Genomic DNA, 25,146 nt, shown 5'->3' with positions numbered 1-25,146 from the left:
CAACAAAAACTGTTTTGTGTGATTTGATGCAGGAAGAAACACCTCCATTCAGTGACTTTTCTTCCTCTTTTGGGCACAGATATAGATCAATCAGACTACACTATACACTCAAAAATACCCACACAAGAAAACCCCAATAGTTATGAAATACCACAAAGAAAGATCTAATTCAGAAATTGGGAGAGGGGTGAGAAAGGGAGATTAGGAACTCATTTTGGCTTTTACACAGCTGAGTAATTTTACTCATCAGCCACTGATTTAAGAAGTTAGGTCATGCTATAAAACACCAGGGAATAGTCTCAGCAAAGAAGCCAGAGTGATTATTTGGTATGTCCATGTTCACCCTCCATTGGACCATGGCTCAAAAGGTTCTCAGCAGAATCAAGCTAAAAAGGCAGCAAGACCCCTGCTTCAGTAAATTTACATGTATAAATTATGCTAAATGCAAGGCAGTCCCTGAAAATAAGGAAAAGTAGCAAAAAGCAAACCAGAAATGTATCCTTTCCTAACATGTTCTGATCTCCCAGTGGCAAGCTGACAGGCAAACCAGGGATCTTGTTTAAACCTTATCCGAAGGCAGAATACCAAAACTGTAACACACAGTGGAGTTGACTAGCCCTATGATCCTGCCCATTTTTTCCAAAGAATACCTAGAAAACCACAAGTCACAGAAATATGGTCTGGAAGAGACTCGTGACTACTTCCATCAAGAGAATCTTCTATACAAAACCCAGCCATTATTTGGTTGTTGTTTCTTCCCCTCTGGTTATAATTACAGGGTTTGGACTACTGAAAAGCACATTACAGCTACGAAAGTCAGTGCCCTGCTATCAGGTATCTCATACAGCCTCAGAAAAAAAAAAAAAAAAAAAAAAAAAAAAAAAAAAAAAAAAAAAAAAAAAAAGGAGAAATCAGAATCTACTCTGGCAAATTCATTACAGAAGAGTCCTTTGAAAGAACTGGGTTATCCAACAGGTCTGACAAACATCTGTGAATCTACAAAAAGAAAGAAGCGAGGAGGAAAGAGGTTATAGAAGCAACCTGAATGCCAACCCTGTCAACTGTCATATTAATATATATTAAGCACTCTTTCAGCTCTCAAACTAGAAATCATTAGTCAAACATGATTAATATGTAGTCAGCACTCAAAACAACTTTTATATATATAAAGGTATAAATACACGTGTGTGCATGCATGTATGCGCATATATACACACAACCACCCCTATATGGGGTATGCCTATGTAAAGGCAACAAAAATTGGAAGATGCTTAGACAAGGAGTCACCCAGACACAGTAAACAAGGGAGAAGAAATCAGTCAAAGCCACTCTTGATACAAGATTTCCACGCTGCTAATGCTGGATTGCTTTTGGCAAAAGCAGGAAGGAAGGTCCCCAAGCGAATGGGGGACATAAAAAGGAGAGTTCATCACAAGGAAAAAGTTAGGGAGCTCAAACACTTCCACCAGTTCCACAGATACCCCCTAGAAAAAGTGAACAGAGAGCTCCAAATCTCTACACACTAGTTAAGGAATAGTCTTGCTGGCAAGTGTTATTTAGAACCCTTTTCCAATTTGTTCTGTTGTTTTCGTCTGTTGTTTCCAGTTTTCTAATCATGAATTAAACCCCTTGTTTTCCTAGAATAAAGCCAATTTTAAGATTGCCCAGTGCCTAAAAACGCCTAGCAATTAAAATGAAGTAAAGTGACTATCAGGCACATGGCTTTCAAAGACAGCCAGTCTGACTGGATTTGGAGAAATCCTTTGAGGTACCTCTATATCGAGACAGATTGAAGCTTCTCAGTTATTGGCCAAAAAAACCCCAAAACACACAAAAAAACCAAATAAGGAAAGTCTCTGGGCTTTGAGACCCTGGTGTCAAGCACAGGGAAGAAGGGGAAGTCCAAGGAACACTTCAGCTGGAACAAAAGGTGAAGTGATCACAGTGGCATGAAAACATTTATGCAAGAGAAGGCTTGACATATAGGTATCAAAATTTCTTCGGTGAAGTATTTCTTTAAAGGGATCAGCAGTATAATAGTTACCTCTGAAATTTTCTCATCACTGCTAGACTTGAGTTAATTAACAGTCCACTACCATTAATCTGTGTTTATGCTAAGTTCTTCACGAAGACAGACAACCACTGTAAGTCCCACTCATCACTATGCCACTGCATTTTCTGCTGTACATTCCTTGGATTTTTACATTACTCTTCCTATTGGACTTGGCTTCCTGAATCACTGTATATAAAGCTCAGCAGACCTAGCATCTAGTTGCACCTAGCAACTGTTTCCTATGTATTCTTCTTTGTTACCAAATCAGTTTTCTCCTTTTTTCCTCCACTCTCCAAAAAGCCAGCTTGATCAGGAGGGTAACATGAAGGAAAAAATGTTACTGTTACTTCTTATGTTTTTGTCAGTTCAGGAAGCGTTATTCTTCCTTCCGGGTTGAGCTTCAGAGCACCAACTTGCTGCTCTCCAGAGCTTTTCCCAAGTAGCAGCCAACAAATTCATAAAGTTACTGTCACATGCTGCCACCTACATGGAAATACTTGCAAGCCAATTACATATCATTTTGTACAGAACTGCAAAGAGAGCTTGCAACCTGAACCGCAACGTTACCTTGCTGATGTTCTGCTGGGTGCTCCTTTGCCCCAGGTTCACATTTACCCCATTTTGTGACAGCAGAGCAGTGGAAATCTCAAAAGCATAAGCAGAGGTATGTAGAAAGAAGAGCAGAAAGGAACTTGAAAGAAAACTTCTCACTGAAGCGTTAAGATTTGCTGGTCATGGTCATTTTTAAAAACAAAATTAGCATTGCCAAGAATCAGCCATGTGGAGTTGAAATAATAAAGTGGAAAATCCAGTCTCAAGCTCAACATCAAGTTAAAGATTTCCAAAAGAGTTTTACTCAAGTTACTGTTATACAAAGGCTCAAGGAACAGTGTTCTGAGAAGTTTTAACACTTCCACTGTTCACAGATTTCTGCATGCTATTAGATAAGGCAGTTGTCTTCTGCTTGTCTCATGAAATTCTGTTTCACTCTAGCCAAGTTAAAAGCTGGTTAAAAAAGCAAACAAAAAAATGCAAACCCAAGCCCTCCTTCACAGTATTTCCCTTCTTGTACTCAATGCTGCTTGAGGAATTTCTGGTAATATGCTAAATGAGCACAACGTAGTTTAAAAACACTACACTGCACTATCAACAAAATAGCAATGGCCATATAACACTGGAAAAACTTGCTATCACCAGGCAAGGGAAAGGAAGGAAGGAAGAGAATGGGATGATAAAAAAAAAATAGAAAAAAATTAAATCACATTTCTCCTTGATTCCTGCAAAGTGGTTTTGCAAGCTTTCCATAGGCACAGGCAAGGCATGTGGCCCCTAGAAGTACCTCCTAGAGAGGTAACCAAAGAGCTTCTCCCATTATCCCCATGCACAAGACGACAGTGACCTGCCACCACCAACTCATCCTGGAGATGTCAGCTCCTCCCCTAGCTCCAAAGACCATGAAGTCAATGGGTCACCCACATTCTGTTGACCTACTTCATGGCAACAGCCGTTATTAACATTTCTGAGGCCATCAGCTACAGTCCTTTACAGCATTGTAGATGTGTGTACTAGCAGCTGAAGACAACTAACGACACAATCTGCTTTAAAAAATGAAAAATTGTAACACTTATATAAATAACTATATAATTTATATAAATATTTATAATTATATATAAAAAGATCATAGGAAGTTCCGAAGGTCATTTACTCCATTTCCGCACCTCACGGCTTACATTAACTCCCACGTGGGCCAGAAAGAATTTATTATTATTTCTTTTTTTTGACATAATGGATGACCCTGCTTTAAGCATGAGGTTGACCATGGTTGGACCATATCATCTTGAGGTCCATTTCATTGTGAATTCTCCTATGATTCCTAAAATGCTGACACATACATAGACAAGTAAGCTGTTATAACTTCACCTTAAAACAAAACCTTGTAATCCATTTTTAAAAAACCCATGGAGCTTTTATACCTATACTGAAAGAAAATTTAAATGGCAATGTCTACTTATTGAGATTTATTAATTCCAGCTATTCGATCTTTCTTCTGGAGCGTACGCATTCTAACAAATGCTACAGTCACGTGATCATACATTATTCTTTCCTCTGGGCTTTGAAACTCAGCCTGTATATGGATTAAATGCAAAAGGAAGGGGGACAGAAGCACACAGAGATCGAGTCTGGGAAAAATCACGTAACTGCTTTAAATCTAGAGTGCTTAATGCTGAATCCTAGAAAACATAACCACACATATGGAAAGGTAGTGCCAGAATGTGCAAATGAAGCCCAGCTGCACTCCACTAAATTAAAAAAGAGTCAGTGCGTATCCACATCTGTTACGCTATTGTTGTGCTATACTAATAACATTGCTCTTCATGGACCACACACTTCCACACTAAAATAGATCTGCTCCAACATAATCTGTTGGACACCACTATAGCATTTTCTCAATTTTATCACATCTACTATCTTCCCACTCCCGTCTATAGAAATTCAAACAGTTCCATTATACCCCAGGTGGTTACCAGAAGGCATTGCCTTGTTTTCCATTCTTACCTTCTCTCCACTCGAGTAGAAGAAATAACGCAATCGGACAATGTTACAATGATCCAACTTTCTCATAATCTGGAGCTCTCGGTTCTGAAACAAGAAAAAAGCAAACCATTAGAAAAAACTCTTTTCTCACAAAGTTACAGTACTGTAATGATAAACATAATATACAGATACAGGAGCGGACAAAACTAAGGAACCAAAGAACAACCGAAGTTGGAAAGAAGCAACAGCTTCCACACATTTATTAGTCTTTCTTCCAATTACTTTATCACTGAGGATATTGACAACTTTGAGTACATTTTCCATCTAAAATAAAGGTCCACAAATCCATCAATAATCCAAGAATTACCTACTTAAATTACCAAAGTGTCAGTGGTAAAGGCAGTAAGAATCTTTCCATTTTTATTTTCTGATTTCACAAAAATGCAATCTATCAGCCAGAATGGCTGGAAGTTTATCCCGCTTTAATACTGTAAAAATAATGTAAACAATGTAAAAGCAAACATAACATTTCCACCTACGTGCCTGCCTTCCTCCACACTGCAAAAGAGGTTTGTGATGGAAGATCATTCCCCATACCATTCTCTTGCAATACCAACAAAAAGCACCTGAAATTGAGTCAGCAATTCAATTCCCACTTTTGTTCAACCAAGGTTTAAAACCAGGTTTAGGCGGACAGAATAAGAGGGTTATTTTCCCATTTTATATGAACCTGAAAGGTTCATATACTGTTAAAATCAGTTCATTACATGCAGGATAAACTGGGGATTTTACTGCAATATCCAATGTAACTTAACCCTAAACAAATGAGGAATCTTATAGCCTAACAGATAAAAATGAGTGAAAGGTTGAATTGGAGGTATGAATAAAAACAAGTAAAGTTAGCACAGCTACTTTTGTTATATTTCATTCCACTGCTACAATATTGCTTTCTCCTACGGTCACAGCCCTGTTTTTCCTTCCTCAATTACTATATAACCTGCAGCTTCAAAAATACAAGGTATTCCACTTTTTAATTGGAACACGGAGTTGCTAATCATGTATCCTAACTAGCTAGGACCAATACACAAGACTAATACACTAGTCCTACTAGCACCATTAACTCTGGCCTAACTTCGGGAATGTTTGGGAAGAAAATTCTTTAGCCACTGATCATTTTCGTACTTAAATGCACAGAGCTAACACCTACTTTGTGCAGTGCTACTGTCAAAATAAGGATTTCATATTCTATGTATCAGAGGGTCATATACAGTGCCTATCACTGTACTTAAAGCTTAAGAAACTCCTCAAGAACCACTCAGATCTTCTAATATGAACATGGCTACGAACCCTGCTTTTAATTCCTCTAAGCCATGTAGTCTTAAAAAAAGAGGTGTTAGATAGGATGCAATATCATTAATCCTATCATCCCTGCCACCCACTGACTGAAAAAATACTTCAGTATTAGCCAGGTCTTTACAAACACGAGTGACATCTCACACAATTATCAGTTGGCAATTATCCAGCTCGTAGTTAAGGGAGAAAGCAAGTCCTTTCCTGAGCCTGCCTGGCTTCTGAACCGATTAAAGCCTAAGTCCGTTAGGTGCACACCAACACAGGCCTGTTCTATCCTGAAGGGTGAAGAGAGAAAGTAAGAGAAAGCAGAGAGAGACCTTTGAGGCTTTCATGTGTCTCCTGAAATCCCACAGAGTGAAACTGTGAAAGCTGAATACAGGCTTCATCGCATAACCTTGTCAACACGCCTCATCTCACAGAGAAAAGCGTTCTCCTGGTAGAACAGAACCTCAAATATTCTCCACTTAGTCATTCTTCACTGAACACAACTGACAAGAAGTCAATTTTGAGAGTCATGGCTGGAGTTCCTGTGATGCCTGGCACCAACAAATCATGCCTGAACCGCACGCCACTGGTGGCTCAGTGGCATCTCCCTGGACCTTACAACCTGGGGCAGATTTCAACTAGTGAGTCAAAGCAGATACAGCTCTAGACCCCACTGGTCACTAAAACACCAGTTACAACACAAGATTCATTTCTCCAGTTGGCTTGTACAGCGCTGAACAGTGTTACTACAGGACTGAACCTAACTGCAAATTCTAGCACCTCAACCAAATGCCACCAGCAATTCATAGCACAACATAAGGCAAGTAATTTCTTCCTCCCTTTCTCCCACTGGCTTTGAGATGGAAATAATACCATTTATCTCATGGAGTTACTGGAAGAAACACGAATGCTCTAATCATGAATGTGCAATTATTATTTTGGCAATACTTCTACTAGCTCCTTAAAATACCCACATATACTCTAAGTCAGGTTATCGCTTCACGTTCTCTAGATAGTATGTATATGCTGGTTGGATACACCGGAAAAAAAAACAGCAGAAGTTATTCTGATGCTAGGCTGAAGTTATATTTATCCTCTGGTATCTCATCCTAGCACAAGCACAGTCTGTGCCCACTTGATGTCTTCCACTCTGATCCATCTCCTTCGGCTCTCATCCTGACCATCTGCTGCAGCTGCACAAACAGTGCTTCAAGAGGTGCTAATATCAGGGATAACTCATAAACCAGTTACACAGTAACCTATATCTCACATCCTGTGACTAGGCAGAAGAAAACAAACTTAAACTACCATCTTAGTCAGATAGTCACCTCAGCCATCTTAAAACCAAGCTAACTTCTCATCACCACTCCCTGGTGGAGTTCAAACTGGAAATACTTGAACAGTTGCAAAGCTCAAATTGGATGTGGCGGCGGAACAGCTACTGATATTCACCTAACAGACCCATGCTTCAAAGAACTAATTTTCTCTGAGACAAATACTCAAAGTATTCTTATTTTATCACATATTTCCCTGTATCCATCTTAAATAAATAACAGCTTTTTCAAATTATAATGTGGGCTATTAATAACCAGTGCACAAATACACTGGGGGGGGTGCAGGGGAACACCCAGAAGATAAGCAGGGAACCTGCAGTGAAGTGAACAGTGACAGATGTCCTACACTGAGTACAAGAGAGAAAAGCACATGTCTAAATATAATGCAAACTAAAACCATTTCAAAACATGCTGATGAGAAAGGCTGACAGTGGATGATCAAAATACAGGGTGGATAAAAACATAAAGCTCAGGCTTATCCTTAACTCATCATTTTTATTTCCCAAGAGACATAGATATTAAAGTCAAAGACTCAAAGAGGACATTACTCTTCTTTCCCATTCTCTCACCCTTTCCCATGAAGAGGAGAGTTCAGCTTTCTTGGAATGGGAGTACCAGGTCTGGTAAGCACTGAAGAAAGCAAAACCCTTCAGCACCAGCCTCGCCACAAGAGGAGACCCAGCAGACTTCTGTTCTCACAGAAACACAGTTCCTGCAGCACACGTTCATCTGAGAAGCCACAAACCAACAAGACTACAAACAGATTACTCAGCAAATTTCTCTTGCAGTTTCATTTCTTTATCGAAAATAGACTTCTTTATCCATAAGGCATGGGGCTGTTGACACACAACTCCATACAAATGCTTTACAACCAGTGCACTTCAGGCCTTCACTAACTACTGAAGCAAACCCAACATGATAAAACCCTGTTCATCACTTCTGAAGACAGCTTTTGTAGCCCAGACAGTCTGTACCTGTTCATTAAATTAAAGAAATCTGGGTTCTCATCAAGGTTAAAGATGGGCAAGACAACATCAGAATTATAACTTCAAAACACAGCCAATAAAGCTCATGCACAGAGACTCACGCCTTCTCTCCAAAGTTACAACCCCAATGGTGTTGCTAATGCTGCAGTTGATACAAACCCAAGATCATTTCTGCCTCACTACAGTAATCTGCTATTACAGACCAGGATAACCATCACACCCCCACCCCCCTCCCTCCCCATGCAGAGATTATAGAGCTATGCCAGTTTGCATTCATCGCCCCATCCCTGGATCTTTGCCTTTTCTCTTTTTTTTTAACCCTCCTCCCTTCCTTCTTCCTCCTCCCCCCTCCTTACCCTCCACCACCTTTTTAGAGCAGGGGATAAAATGAGTGGATCATCAGAGATAATGCCTTACGGACTTACAAGTTCCTGAACTGGACCAGAGCAGATAAAGGTGGAAGGTCTTCTACAGCTCATGTCAGCACAACTTTATCAATATATACCAAATGAAGTGTAGCAGTATCACCTGGACTCAGTTCAGAAGAGAATTCCTCCAAGCCTGCTTAGCTAAAGCATATTCTAATGCTTTTTGCATTAGCAAAAATTGGTTTTGCGCTCTCAAAATGCCTGTTTAAAGTCTCAACGAGGTTCTTTGAGGATTACATTCAAAGCAGATGAAACAGGAGGAATCAGAAATTTGTATTTTTGCCTTGTCTCACACCGAGGACATGACCTGGTTCTTGTGAACAGGTAAGACTGCGTACATCTTGTCCTTTTAAGAAAGGGTATTTTTTTAAGGAAAGCAAGGGGTAAGCTACCAACCTATTTCAACAAGTTTTAGTGACCAGCCCAGCCCAAACTATGACACGACCTCAGCAATAGTCTTCTTGCTTAAAACAAGTAAGGCCAGCAACTAAAGTTAATTCTAATTTTTTTCACTTTTTGAGCTAATTTTTATTCTTCTTGGGGTAAAACCTTCAAATGCTGAAGCTCAGTATCTCACATTCTTCTATCATATTTGAAAAACAGAAAATGGAGGGTATTCACATGAATTCTGGCATTACAGGATGGATGGAAGCAGCACAGATAGATCCAAATTTCTCAGTATACACAACCCTCCTCCTCTTGCACATGTCATTTCCACTGTTTCCTCCTTTCTCCTACTTCCATCACGATTCTCTCAATTCTACCACATTTCTTATTGTTCGGTAAAGGTTTTCCCACAGTGAAGAGCCAGAGCAGGAGCTCCAGGCAAAGCTGGGGAAGAAGCTAGTTCCCAGGAGAAGGCATGAAGGCAATGATCAAGCAGCAGGGCTTGCCTTTTTTTTCCACCCTGCTTCCTTCCACTTGAGCAGCCTGAATGACTAGTCACCTCCACTCACCTTCACCCACCGCACTGCTGAGCCTGCCCAGCAAACAGGCTCAGGCTGAGACCTTGAGAGATTTAAAGCATTTTCACACAGCAGGAAGAAGACTCTTTATGCTGACCATCTCCCATCACAAGAAAAACACTGGAGTCAAAGCACAGGGCAGCAGGCACGTGCTGACAAAGGTCTTCCAGTGTGATCCCAGCCTGCTACGCTCGAAGCCTTGCAGAGACAGCTGCTTGAACAACATTTCAGCCATACCTCCCAGGCTCAGCTTTGTAAAATGTACCGAGACAGAACACTCCAGACCACAGAGGAAACCACTGCACTCACCATAAGCTGCCTGTGGTACAGAAATAGCACCTGACAGGTTACCAAGTGGTAGTGGGATCACCAAGATCAGCACATTTTCACTAATATCATTACCAAAGCTCCAATCCTAGTACGCCTGGTTTATCCTAAGCTTAGTAGGACAGACTGCAAAATAAAAGCACCTTCTCTAAAAACTCCTGAAGCTGCCTGACCCATTCCTCCAAAGGTGGATTTCAAACACTGTCAATTGCAAGGCTACTTTAAGACTGTCTTGCTGTCAGCAACAGAAATTATTCTATGGCTCAAAGAACTAACTGCCTTTCACCGATACATGATAATTCAGGCATTTTACAGAATAAAGGCTAATTCCTACATTCTTCTGTATTTGCCCCAAGCTATCACTGAAACAAATCAGCGCTTGGAGGAAAAAGAAGTACAGAAGGGGCTTAACTACAGAGGCCTGGGCTGGGAATCTGCCCATGCCAGTCATCAATAGCTAGCCACCCATGAAAAGTCCATTTCATAGGCAAGCAATTTTAAGCGGAGATAAATGTCAACAGGGATCACAGTTTTCCTCATTTACATTTGAGGCATGGATTAAGACAAAGCCACAGTCTCCCTCTCCTGCCAGTCACAGCGTATTTCCAATACCAGCAGATCCAAGTTGGGAAGGTCTCCATTTTTAGCACACCTGCTAAATCTCAAACTCATATAATCATGACCTTTAATACAGAAATATAGGACGATAACAATGAAGGATATCCCTATCGATGACATACCAAGAGCTGTAATGACACCAGTTAGTGCTGGTCCATTGACGACTGTTAAACACTTGGAGCCCAGCAGGCCTAATGCAAAGGTCAGAAAGTCCAGATACCATGTCCTGCCCCAACCTCTACAAATGTATAACACATGCATGTGCACAGATTCAGCTTTGAGGTTTAGCATTTGTAAAAGCACTTTGCCTTCTACCAACCAAGAAGTCTTAGAGACATAGACACAATACTAATTAGTATCTTGTTAACATTCAGGGCTTCCCTTAAAAAAAAAAAAAAAAAAAGAAAGAAAAAGAAATCTGTGATAGCCCTCAGCAGTTTGCAGTACAAATATAAAATTGGTGCTTTAAATACTCACACTGCCTACCCCTTCCTTGCACTTCTTCCTGCCTGCCATTCATAGGAATCCCAACCCTCCTAACAAGGGAAAAAAAAAAACAAAACCAAATGCTAAGAGCCTATGTAACATGAGAATAATGAGTTCACGTGCACTGTGGCACATCAGCGGGATAACTGGAGGAAGATGACAGGGGGGCTCCAAGATACAGAATGCTTGTGCCCGTGTTTCTGTGCAACAAGGTGAATTGCAGTTGCATCTTGCTCTGTTTTACGACATAACCAAAAGCAATGCAAATGCTCCAAACCTAGCTTCATTTTGCTACCATGTTCCACAACGCTGCCAAACTTTCCACTCTTTGTCCTCACGTAAAAATCTGATAATTAAGATCCTGAGCGACCAACGATGGAGACACACAGCAGGGTTGCACCGCAAAATGCTTCTGAAACACTGGCCTAGGGAAGAGTCAGAGGTGCAAAACGTGTGCGTCAGCTGTATTCTAGCCAAAAATTTATTACTGAGCGCAGCGACCTTCAGCCCTGGCACGTGTACAGATCAGGGCAAAAAGCGTCAGCTCTGGCCACGGCAGCAGGCAGGACCTGCCTGAAGAGGCCATGGGCAGAGCGTGCTGGGCTGGAGCTGGGGCCAGGCCAGGGCAAAGCCGAAGGCGCAGGGTTCAGGCGAGCGTAGGTGGGGCCACCAGCACCATCCCAACCTGCAAACCCATGATTTATTACAGCTCGACTGAAATTAAAGAGCAGACGGGGCAGCAAGAGGAAAAAACGTGCTTGAAACTAAAGCTCTAGAATAATGAGTGAAGTAAAATGTCACACGGCCGCTGCAGATGTGGGCTAGACGTCATTAACCCCTTAAGAACTAGAGAGATTTGAACACAGCAATGAGCGACCTGACAGGCAGGCATACTGGATGAAAATCTGAGATACCAACACATACCTTGTTTCCACCCTGCTAATTCTTTTTATTGTATTTCTACCCCCAATAAACTCAGGCATTACATCCCTTCTTGCAAAGGGACCGCATTGCTTTGAACTTCCTAACTCTTCCCTTACGCAGCCAGCAATGGCCAGCGCCATATTATGTCATCTCCAGCTTGCTCTTGCCAATGCAGGACACAGTCCCCAGGCAGAACACTTGAGCTTCGTACCCCTATTACACATAGTTTCCTGTAACTGGAGACAGAAATGGCTTATTTGTGTTCTTAAGAGAACATACAGCAAGCCTCAACCCCCTGGGAGAAGAGAAGAAAAATTCTGTCTCTCATTTCCTCCCTGTATCTCTGCAGTTAATTGAAAGGTGGAAGCCAAATTCTTTGTTAGCTCATTGCTGCCTCTTCGAATGGAAGCGAAGTTTCAGTCTCTCTCAGAGACTTAACACCATCTCTAAACTCCTGTCAGCTCAGGAAACTCAAAAATAAACTTGGAACACAAATTAATTTCCAGCATCATGCTACTTCTAGACCACAACCTGAAATTCACTTAATCATTTTCAAGTGATCGTTTCAAATATTGTGGCCTGATGAACAGCTCAGGTCTACGTTTCAATTCTACAGCATCTGCTGTGCTCTGCCAGCAGCAAGTCTCGATGCAGCAGGAATTACAGTGTACCCAAGATAGAAGTCAGAAAAACAGAACTAAGTCAGAAACTCAGAGAGATGGTTCAAGTCCATTGTAACACTGAAATAAAGTGCAGGAAGGAGAATAATTGAAAGGAAAAGTATTTTCTAAAAGGGAGCCCTATGCTTTCAGAGATAATAGCCATTCTTTTTCAGAAGTAGCACAGAGGATCTCTGTTGAAAAATTTGTACAGTAAAAAACCATCTTCCTTTCATAAAAACAGCAGACAGGTTTCCCCTCATGTTTTGATTTTTAACTCTTCAACCAAGAAGAAGAAAGTAAGTATAAGTATGCCTATAACATCATTCCTCAGGGAGTCTGCAACATCCATAGAAACTTACACCTGCAATCAAAACCGGAACAGGCTGCAATTAATCTATTAATCAAATAAGTTCCAATCTCCCACGGGCATAAGACATTTGCTGGGTTGCTAATCACTATGTTATTAAACATTAATGAAATGCTTTATTACTCTTGGCCTTCTCTTCTTACATATGATGCAGCAGATGTTTCATGCAGACAGATTTCAAAGGACTTGCAAAACAAAAATAATTTCTCCTCAGCCTCCAAAAAATATATTTATTTAGGGAACAGGTAAGTGCTGCCTCCAATGTTTATTTTGTCTCAGGACTATTGCTAGATGTCTGATGCTAGCAGTCATTAGGGGCTTTAATTTCAATCCAAATGAAAATTTCTGACTCCCTAAGACCTTAGAGGAAGCATTCAAATTACAAGGCACAAGAAAGGGAAACGACAGGTGAAGACTGAGCAGGAAGCAAAGGGGGAGTCAAACTGGCAAGTGGAATTAGCCGCCTGTAGATGATTATTTGCCAGGCAGAATTAAATCTTTCAGAAGTACGAGTCTTAATAATGAGCTCCCAGATGACCGAGCTTTTAAAAGGTTAAGCATTCCCCACTGAATTCAGAGGGAGTCTGGACGGCTCCTCCTTTGGAGGTGGAGGAATGGGAGAGAAAATTGGCTCAACTCCAGCAGTGAAGTTAAAATATGGACTTACACTTCTTACCTTATTCACATATACAATAAGCCCTTCTCCCCATATCCCTGTCTGGTTCCCCACCTCCTGGTTTGTTAAGTTTATCATGAGCAAATATCGGCATTTATTAGTTACTGCTATAATTTAAAATCACTGCATGTAATTATCAGGTCTGAGATAAGCCTAGAAAAATAAATACCCTACCAAATTTCATATGATAGCCACATGTGTGGAAGAACGTTTCAACACTCGTTCTTCATATATGTAAAAACAATTCAAGCTTCCTCAAATACACTTCTTCATAGACACAGGCAGCAGCATAGTCTTCTGGTAGCTGCAAAACAATTTCACCAGTTGACCTTTGCTAGATACAACAAATCTATCATACACTTGAAAGGACAAGCCAACTATGTCAAAGTACAAATCCACCATAAGCTACTAGAAGAAGAATTAGTGTTCAGGTTTGATAAAACAGGTTATCAGACTTCTTGCTTGAGGTTTTTTTTCCTTAGTCAGCACTAGTGCTTTTCAAACACTGTCCCATTTTTCAAGAAATCATTCCTTAGGCTAAAGGGTGTCACTGCATTGAAATGAAAAGATATGGGAATCTTCACATTCACTTCTAGCCTAAATTGGCCTAAAAGAAAGCAGAGACACAGCACTATGGTTAGATTCAACACTTCATCACACCAAAAACTAATAGGGATCCCCAAAAGAAAGGAGCAGAGATAAATTATTTCCTAAATCAGGTGAGCACCATGAATTTAAAGTGGCACACATTAGCCACATTTCAAAAGGCTGCCCTCCCACCTCATAGGCTTCCAAGATCAAGAGTTTCCCAAGGGTCAGGTCCAACTGGACCAACACAGGGGCACCCTAACCTCTGTGAAGCTCAGCCCTTCTTCACCCAATATCTGCAAAGATCTAGGAATGTCATTTATTCAGTTGTTCCTGTTTCTTGACTGGGATCAACACTTCTGAATTTAAGTCCACCCCAGGGTAGGCATCACAACCAACGTCTCAGGATTATGTTGCAATGCAAGTCAGCCTCCAGGCCCAGATTTGTGAGCAGCAGCAGCTTAAACTCCCAGGGCAGAGGTAGCCCTCCACACCCAGCTGCCCACCCCACCCTTCTCCTCCCAAGGTGGTGCTGTCCCTGAAGCTAGGGCACCTGGGTGGCTCAGCAGATGACACCACCTGATTCACTGGCTTGCCACCCAAAGCACAGGAACTGATTTCAACACATAACTAGGTTATATATTGTGTTGGTTCAAGAGCTGATCCACAGTTGCTCTGAAGTTTTTGCTGCAGGTGCAGCGAGTGTGATAGTCATCCCTTCTGCCATCGCCTGCAAGTCTTCTCTCTTCAGCAGTTTCAAGCATCCACTCACTGGCCTCCCTGTCAGGTATCTGAGCACAACTACAGAGTTGATGCTGGACCAGCAGGTTTTCAGAAAAGGAAAAACAAAAAGCTGAAGTTATAGCTGGAACCTTGGACAGCAGTGACACTGCCACTGTATAAGAGATGGGTAGCTTTGGGAGCATCCTGGCTTCCACAATAAAAAACTAGTGCTTTTCAAACACTGTCCCATTTTTCAAGAAATCATTCCTTAGGCTAAAGGGTGTCACTGCATTGAAATGAAAAGATATGGGAATCTTCACATTCACTTCTAGCCTAAATTGGCCTAAAAGAAAGCAGAGACACAGCACTATGGTTAGATTCAACACTTCATCACACCAAAAACTAATAGGGATCCCCAAAAGAAAGGAGCAGAGATAAATTATTTCCTAAATCAGGTGAGCACCATGAATTTAAAGTGGCACACATTAGCCACATTTCAAAAGGCTGCCCTCCCACCTCATAGGCTTCCAAGATCAAGAGTTTCCCAAGGGTCAGGTCCAACTGGACCAACACAGGGGCACCCTAACCTCTGTGAAGCTCAGCCCTTCTTCACCCAATATCTGCAAAGATCTAGGAATGTCATTTATTCAGTTGTTCCTGTTTCTTGACTGGGATCAACACTTCTGAATTTAAGTCCACCCCAGGGTAGGCATCACAACCAACGTCTTAGGATTATGTTGCAATGCAAGTCAGCCTCCAGGCCCAGATTTGTGAGCAGCAGCAGCTTAAACTCCCAGGGCAGAGGTAGCCCTCCACACCCAGCTGCCCACCCCACCCTTCTCCTCCCAAGGTGGTGCTGTCCCTGAAGCTAGGGCACCTGGGTGGCTCAGCAGATGACACCACCTGATTCACTGGCTTGCCACCCAAAGCACAGGAACTGATTTCAACACATAACTAGGTTATATATTGTGTTGGTTCAAGAGCTGATCCACAGTTGCTCTGAAGTTTTTGCTGCAGGTGCAGCGAGTGTGATAGTCATCCCTTCTGCCATCGCCTGCAAGTCTTCTCTCTTCAGCAGTTTCAAGCATCCACTCACTGGCCTCCCTGTCAGGTATCTGAGCACAACTACAGAGTTGATGCTGGACCAGCAGGTTTTCAGAAAAGGAAAAACAAAAAGCTGAAGTTATAGCTGGAACCTTGGACAGCAGTGACACTGCCACTGTATAAGAGATGGGTAGCTTTGGGAGCATCCTGGCTTCCACAATAAAAAAAGAACTTGCACATAACCGGGTAGCAAGCAAACAGAAGGAGAACTGGTGAAACCAAGAGAACAAGGTGACTTGACCATAGCAATCATCTTGGCACCACATCACGCAATAGTTCAACAGTGGCCATCACGAGATGCTTCCAAGGAAAGCTCAAAAAAGCTTACTTCCTAGTCATCTGGAACCCTAAAACCTAAAGATATAGAAGTTTAGTAATTTCTCTTACTGAACTTGTAAACAATTTTTAAAAATGCATTTGTAAAATGTAATAGAATCAATGACTTTGTGACACTGTGTGCAAGCTGATTACATAAATTGTAAGAAACCATTTCCTATGTCATCTGCCATGTTTTCAATGGACGACACGTTCCATTGTTTTTAACCTAGAGTACTAGAGGAGATTCTTGTAAGGTAACTTCATTAAAACAGTCTATGTTACAAGTAGTGCAAGTTGCAAAACATTTCACTGACCTTGCCATATAGTTTCTACTACAAGACCTTATTTTCCACGGTTTAAGGTGGTCTTTCATGCAGAACAAATATGCTGTGGGGATGACTTAGAGTTGAGTAACGTAAGGAGATTTCGTTTTAGGACCCTTCCCTCTTTTGTTACAAGAAGGAAAAGCCCTGCAGTGGATAAGGTGAGGAACTGCAAAAAAGGCAGGAAGGGTCTTCTCTCAGCCATAGCACTTTATAATGTTGTATTGTGGAAAAATGGAATTGGATCTACCACTAATACACACAATAATCCACATTAACAGGTTCATCCAAGAAGCCATTACATCTGTTTTACTCTGCCCAGCTCAGTATTCTGAAGTATTGAGTGATCAAGTATACATCAAGGATCAACAGGACCACTGACATGCACACAACTGTCAAAAAGCCAAAATTGGCCTCTTCTGTCCTATATTCATTACAGAAACAGATAGGAAAAAAAAATTTCCAATGTCTGCACTTTAGAAGTCACATCAGGAGATAGAATGTGACATAACCAAGACAGACAAGGCAGATGTCCTGGTCCAAGGTGTCTCGCAAACACCACTGGCAGTGAGATGAAAATTGGCTTGTCCAGGCAAGCCAAGGGTCCTCTGTGTGCTGGCCTGTTTCTCACCAGTCACCTTGGTTGTCCTCCCTGAGCGTGAAATTTTATTTGGCACCAAATTCAAACTATGTACCATTAGGTAGAAAATGTACAGCTTTGACTAGATGGAAGAAGTTGTTAAGTATTTCTGCTCTGTGTTCAAAAAGCTAGACACATTCAGAGGTACAAGGAACATGAAAATTGGTGACATCCAGCTGCTAAAGAAGCTAAGCCCATCATTACCCCCACATTAAGTTTCTGAGGACCCCTGACTAAGCCCATGAAAAAAAGTTAGAGTAACTCTTGAACACTTGGTAGCTTCCAGTGAAATAAAAAGCTGTTTAAGGACTGTTAGACCACCTTCAAGTTCACAATGCTCCACAAGGAAGGAGCAGTGATTCACTCCACAGGGAAGCCCTCGCTGTCATAGCAATGTTAAGGTATATCTTTGACAAAATTTATTCACAAAGATGGAGGACTTGAAAGACTAAACACCAGGTTTTTGAACCACCAACTTACTGCTACCTAAAGCAATCAAGATACTCAAAAATAAGTTTCCAGAGCTAAATACAATAGCCTATCTCTATGCTAAAGCTTTTTTCCTCAGGACTTCTTAAAGATAAGTTAAATACAGATGCTGTAGTACCCACTTCCATATAGAATGCGTGCTACTGCCAGTTTCATGAGCTTGAAAAATTCAACTTGCTCCATAATGTTTTATGCGTATTCCTGCTGAACATTTTAAAACACAATTCTCCACATTGAAAAAAAAATAATATGCAGAATTGATTCCCCCAAAATGACTACAAGCCAATGGAAATGTAACTTATCGCAATATCCCTTTTAAGGATTTGTTTTATTATATTTCATGGAATATTTATTGCCGTGTATTTTAGAAGCAAGGAAGCAAGATATGAAACTTGTTATCCCAGTAATTTAATCCAGTTTTAAGCAACTTCCCAGCACCTTATGTCATGGGAACTGCAATTGCTAAAGGTTGGTGTTCAAGAAAGAGCAGGTTATAAAAGTCTCTGCTAATCAGAAGAGACCAAGGATCAAACACCAACAGCTTCACGTCTCTTAACTAGCCAGAGTTAGTCTCTGCAGATTGGATCAACAGTCATAGGACCAAGGTTTGCAACATTGCCAGAGGTGACAACTTCAAGCAGAGAAGTCTTCAGGATAGCCCCTACCTGACAGGAGCATTAAGCAGCAACACGGTCAGTGAAAATGCAAAGAAATACTATCAGCTGCCTTGTATTTCTACAGAATTGTGCCTTCTGACTTGAATTCGTTTCCTCACCCCACCCCTGAGCAGTGAACAATGCTTTTCCACATTTTGTTGAAATCAAGCTCTACGCAAAGTGTGTTGAGACCCTTTGGCATTCAAAACCCCAACAGCGTGAAATAATGAAGAGTTACTTCCCACTGAAGACGTGGCACTGCCTGCTTATGTAGGCAAGGCAGTATCTCTCCCTACATATTCTCGTGTTTACTGCACACAAGGATGGGTTAAGACAGAGCCACTGTATCTTGAGCTTTATTTACATTCAGGAAAATTCAATTCAAATGAATTTTAAAGGTGAATCAGTTAAAACTTCCAACAGCATTCAGTTGGACAGCCGAATTCACAAGGGTCTCAGCTGAATTTAATTCCCTTTGAAAGCCCATGACTCAAGAAGTCACCTACAGATTCATTACCCACAAGCAGGTCCATGCAGACAAGCCAGTAGGACAGGATGCCACGGCTCAGTGCTCCACCAGAAAGGGACTTTCTATTACCACCTGCACACAGCACTGTGCATTTACACTGGGTACAGGCTGCTCCCACTAGCAAGGTGGACCCTTTCCAAAAGATACTCAGCAGGTTAGCTCCAAACAAGAGTCCTTGCACTGTTTATCCTTCCTGCTAATTGGTGGCCTTCGTGCTACCACAGAAATTGCTCAATGAGTACTCTGACTCTGTTAGGCCTCCACCACTCGAGGCAATCCTCAATGTGCCCTAGTTTTCCTATGTCTCATACTACTTTCTTGTCCTACTAGATCTGTTAGCCCTATGTGAAAGTAGATAACCTTTATGACTGTTACGCATGGCTACAGAAGCAGAGTCATTGCCTATCAGGAAAATCTATTATATCTTCTGCAAACTATATCCTTTTTTGCCCTTTCTCAAGTTATGTTGACTTTTCAGGAAAAAACAGAAGTATGCATTACACCAAGTTCTTGACTATTTGCTCTGGCTCTTCAAATGCTGACTCCAATCACCTACTGTGATTTCCAGCACACTGGGGAAAGAGCATTTCTACCACATACGCTTTCATGCTGCTGCTTTTGCAGGTATCTAAATGACAAGTGAATAATGTTAATAAACCCAATATAATCAAGGAAGCCCCAGGTCTCAGAGGCAGGCAATTCTAGTAAAGTTTACTGTGATGTTACACTAACAGAATAATCTAACCTAGAATGAATATAGCACTACTTTAAAAATAAAAAACTACAGAGCTTCTAATGTCATTGCCTCAACTAAAAATTACCAGCTCGTATCACCTTCTAATTTTACAATTCAGAATTGCTCTATATTTATAAAGTATGTCCACAAAGAAAGTATTTATCCTGATTTTTAGGATTTCTTTAGATATCTGTGGTCACCTCAGATCTGCTCTACATTCTCTTGCTCCCTGTCAGATTTCATCTGCAATGTGCTCACACCGTTGCTTGAGATCAGAAAGCAAAGTGAGGGCACCCTTGTAAGACGCTGAATTGAATCTTCATACTGTTCCCCTAGCCCGTTCACCACATTTTGGAACAGCAAACTCAAAAGTGCTCTTTTCCACATTTGCACACTTACTACTTGCCATGGTTTAGGCCTATATGGTGACAGATGCTCTCCCCCTACTTCTTGCTCCCAGAAGAAAAGGAGGAGAGATAAAGAGATTTACAAGTTTAGAGTCAACTAAGCTACTTTTATGAAACATTAATAATAAAATTAAAATGAAATAATTAAATAGATACAATATATGCAAAATCATATCAAGCTCTCAGGATGATGTCACCGGCAGGCACTGGGGAAGTCCCAGACTGGACTCAGTGATGGATGGGAACTGGATTCCAACTCTGGAGTCAGGAACACATGGATCGGGATCAAAGGCAGATGAACAGACAAGGTCCTCCTCAGACCATTGAAGAAAGAGAGCTGACCCTTTGATCCCTCAGTTTTTATACTGAGCATGGGGCAGATGGGATGGAAAAACCTGTCGGTCAGGTTTGGGTCACCTGTCTTTTCCTCTCCTCCCTGCAGATGAGACCCCTCTATGCTTTTCCACTTCCAACCCTCCAGCAGGGAAAATAATGAAATTAGCTACCTTGGTTGTTACAGCAATAAGTATAAGCAAAAGTCCTTCTGCAAACTGTTCCTTGGCATGAAGCACAAGCACTGGTCTTATCACTACAAAGGCAAACAGTTTTCTCCACAACATGCTGTTAGTTTCAGAGAGCAAGAGGCCTAGCTAAGATGTACAACTACTGAACAGAAAAAAATTGGTTCTGTTTTACCTCAAACCAGGACACTACTAAATTCCACTTTAGTCAGCAACACATCTTTTTAATCTTTCCTCTATTATTTACCAGTGAACACAAACTTTTCCACTGTCTTACACATGCAACATGAACATCCACTAGGCAAGGGATGGGGGAATGTCCTCTGTACATGGGCAGTGAGAGCAATGGGGCTGGGGAACAGCGTGGCTGGGAGCCCAGGAAGAAGAAGTCTGCGTGCCCTGCCACAACACCCAGAGCAGTCACACTGCCCCACTTCAGGGACTCAGTAGCCTGCAACAAATTATTTCATTTACAATCAATCAACATGCGTGCACTGTTTCACTCATCTGGTATAAATGAGATGCCTGCTGTCAAGCCCAAAAAGACTTGGTACAACCTTTATGACTCATTTTTCTGGTGACAAACTAAGACAAATGCACAAGAGCCTGCAAATGCGGTCTGATAAGCAGGTCCTCAGACAAATCTTCAAATGAAGAAACAGAAGCAGATGAATCTTTAAAAGGCACCAAGTCAGATATTCTGTCTTCATCCTCATTTGATATCATTTAGGAGGGAGCAAAGAGGGGAATACACTCCAGTTCTCTGTGACAGAGTACCTTTTGAATTAAAAAAAATAATAATTAAAATTAGATCCAGCTGTTCTTTAACATGTCTATTGTTATACTTCAATGATTCAGACTGGATGTTTGTATTTTGACTAGTTAGCTCAAGTCTAAGCAGTCTAATCACAAAGGATGTTCAAAGGAACATCACAAAGAGGTGAAATGAGCACCTTTGTTGCGCCTGCATTGATTAGACCAGGCTTCAAATTTTAGGAGAACTACAGAATATAGATGATGTATAGTCTGGGTATTTGCATTATGACACATATGGGAGTCTCAATTACTCATCTCGGTTCACTATACCAGGCACTACATAAACAAAAACCCACCCTGAAGAAAGCAGACTGTATTCTATTTAGTTAGAAGTTTGTAACATATATTTAAAAATATGATAAACACCACACCTCACTTCTCACCCTGAAGAGGCAGAACTGGATTTTGAGTGGGTCCCTTCCTTACTCCTGTCTAAAAACCAGTACAAATGCACAAGGACTTAGTTTTGACAACACTCTCCATATTTTAAAACAAGTATCAATACAATACCAAAGCACCGAGCAACATTATTAGAATATCCCTTAGTGGAATAAGTTTCTCATCATCTTTCCAGAAATATTCCTTATTTTGGATTATTACATGATACAACTCTTACAATCTCCCCAAAGAAAATCAGAGTCATCTTTACTTCCTGCAGTAGATCTTACAAGAGACAAGGTGATCCAACAAAACCTCACTGTCTGTATCACTCTTTGTCTTGGGTGCCACATGCTAAACTTCAACGCATAATGCAGACAGAAAATGTGAGGGAATAACCCAAGCAGGACAAAGACAAACCAAGCTTTTCTCAAAAAAGTACAATTTAAAATAGCAGAAAAGTAATTCCTTGTATTGTGTAGGCTAAAAATAGTTCTGTTTGTCACTCACGTCTCACCTTCTCAGTCATCCCAGGGACCAGGAAGTATCCAAGTCACAGGAAAAACCGGCAGCGTTGCTAATTCTAGAATATGCCTGACAGTCTGAGTGCCTCTGTCTCTGTACTACAGATGCTTGACAAAACATTTCAAGTAGCTGCCTTTCGTTATTTTCGTATGTCTTGGTACCACTTTTCAGAGCACCAGTGGGCATTGCATATTGCTTTTAGTAACAAAGGAAACAATTATCAATTATATGGCTCTCAAAGCTTTGAAAACTTCCCAGAATGACCATGCCAGTTGGTTCTAAAATGTCAGGTCTACTCCAGAAAACAAAATGACAGTTCAAAAATTATTCCCACTTCTTTAAACCTCCCTCGTGTTATTTTCTGAATTCGAGTTACCCCTATTCAAGGAGGACCCAGGAATAAAAAAAAGCAGCTCATTTACAAGGTTTGAAACAAAGCCGAAAGGGCTGAAGCAGAAGACAATGCCTGAGGGCACAGCACAGCTGTCTTGGTGACACATGAATAAAAAGATCTGTCCCCCCTCTTTGCTCCAGAAAGCCTCTATTGAGAAGCAGGTGGATCTCTCCTGTCCTTCCTGTGTCTCGCGTTTCATCAGTTATACCTTCTTTCCCCTCAAATGCATTGTTACCACAGCAGAAAATCAGAATCAATAACAAACACTGAGTTCAAAAAGGACACATAGTTTGCCACCTTCTGATTTAGAGGCCAAGTATTTTAAAGATAAAAATCTGTGTTCCCTGGCAAAAAACTGAAGCCAAATTATTTGATGACATATTCCAATCATACTCTAAGAAGTGCATGTTGCACCAAAAATAATTTAACCCAGTAAGAATGAACTAAGCAAGTGAGAACCACAGGTACATAATGTTGCTAGATGCAAAAAGTGTTTATGCTAAGTCTTCTGTAGCCAGGTAATCTCATGCTGTGGGGCTTCTAAAAGAGAATACACAATGGTACAAAAAAAGCCTTAAAGTAACTGCATGCACTAAATATCCAAGTGGTCTCAAAAGCATCATTTTTATGTCACCAAGCATCAGCTAATCTTCTTTTTCTACCCTACACAATACTTATCTCCCTAACTGGGAGACAGGTGTGGAAGGCTCCCACTGGGACATCATTTCCACCCAACATTCCGCTTTAATACCCAAGCTCTATACATCAGCAGCATTACCTAGTTCTCAAGGGCATTAGATGTGCCTGCTCTTTGCCTGTTCATCTTAGCTAGAACTGCAAGATTAAGAAAATAAATCTAGTTTAGAATTTATGTTCAACCTCACTCAGTAGCGTATCACTAAATCCCTGAGCTTCAGAAAGACTTCAGGAATTTTACTGTAACTTTTTTTAAAAGACCAAGCTCAGGCTGCATTCACAAAACAAAGAGCAACCCTCAGTTCCCCACTTCCAACCAGTTGCGCACTTAGAAAGGCTACCCCATTGCCACGCTAAGAGAGTACCAGTGGCAGCCATTAAATACTTCATTTTTAAATGAGATGAGAAACTCAAGATCTGCTTCACCAGCCTGTAATTCACCAAATCTCAGAGATGCATATCCAATGCGAGGACGTACTCTCAGGCAAGCAAAGACAGTCTTCGTGGTAGTGCTCCTAAAAAGCTACCACAGATATTTCCATAAATCACCACAACTACACATTTCACAACTGCTTTTGAACACCAGCATGGCACCCCAAAAATGAAGGTGGTTAATGTCAGCTTTCATCTCATTTACACAGACCTATGAATATGTGCTATAAACAAGGCTCCCTCTAAGCAGAGGCTGCGACCCAGAAGTAAAACTTTGATTTACAAACGTGAACAGTAAAGAGGTTATCCCTAGTGCATGCAGAATTATTGTTTTTCTATGCCAGTCCTTCTCAGGCACTTAGGCAGCAAAGTTGAAAAGTCAAAGGAAAGGAAAGGAAAGCGTCTCTTAAAAATGGAGCTTAATTTGACCAGGATCAGGAATTCTGCAGCACCTTTGATTTTACTGACAGCAGACTATAGCTGTGTGACTATGTGGCAGAGTTACACCTATGCATGTGCTTTAAAAACACGCATTTCCATACCTTAATGGGTTTGGAATTCTTTCAAACTTCATTCTGAATGTCATTTTTTCAGAATAGTATCCCCACAATGTTATTCTTTAACCTCTGTGTCTCAAACCAGTCTCGAGCTTTAGGAATATATATATGGAATATGTATTTCATGTAATGCATAAAAATATATGCATTTCATGAACATCAGACAGAAGAACTCACTTCCATTAGTGGACATGAGACATAACAGGAAATAAACCAAAGCATTATTACAGTAGCATTATGAATTATCTGGACCAGTGGGGCAAAAGACGTTTTGTAAATTTAATGTATCTTAAGGTTCTTTTTGTTGGTCAGCAGAACAGATAGGTTTAATTTTAGTCTCAAGTTATACACTGTAAGTGGACGAGAAGAGAGAAAGTTGACCACAAACAGCTATCTTGGTTTAAAATCCCATCTTTGGTCCTAGTCTAGGGAGTACCACAGAGACACTCATGGAAATAGAAAAGCTCAAAATCCAAAATAAACACACAACTTGAAGCACAGCACGTACCTACACAAATGCCTCACACTAGCATCCACGGGATAGGAGGAAAAAAGCTCTCAAGGGCTCTTTTGACTCCCTCCTGTTCAAAGAACACAGTCTTATGGCAGGCATTT

At 41.0% G+C, this 25,146-nt stretch overlaps 1 protein-coding gene across 2 annotated transcripts in view; it reads right to left on the bottom strand.

The window, feature by feature from the left end:
• Positions 1–25,146, bottom strand: part of GSK3B (glycogen synthase kinase 3 beta) — a 173,944-nt gene that overhangs the window by 84,143 nt on the left and 64,655 nt on the right. For both annotated transcript variants that reach the window (XM_014957155.1, XM_014957157.1), the window contains exon 3: positions 4,610–4,693. In XM_014957155.1, coding sequence (XP_014812641.1) covers positions 4,610–4,693 — 84 coding nt within the window. The remainder of the gene's footprint in view (positions 1–4,609; positions 4,694–25,146) is intronic.

The sequence above is a fragment of the Calidris pugnax genome, unplaced genomic scaffold (assembly GCF_001431845.1).
Source record: "Calidris pugnax isolate Ruff unplaced genomic scaffold, ASM143184v1 scaffold225, whole genome shotgun sequence".
NCBI classification, from domain to species: Eukaryota; Metazoa; Chordata; class Aves; order Charadriiformes; family Scolopacidae; genus Calidris; species Calidris pugnax.
The sequence above is the reverse complement of the archived record's forward strand: the minus strand, read 5'-3'. Positions and strand labels throughout refer to the sequence as shown.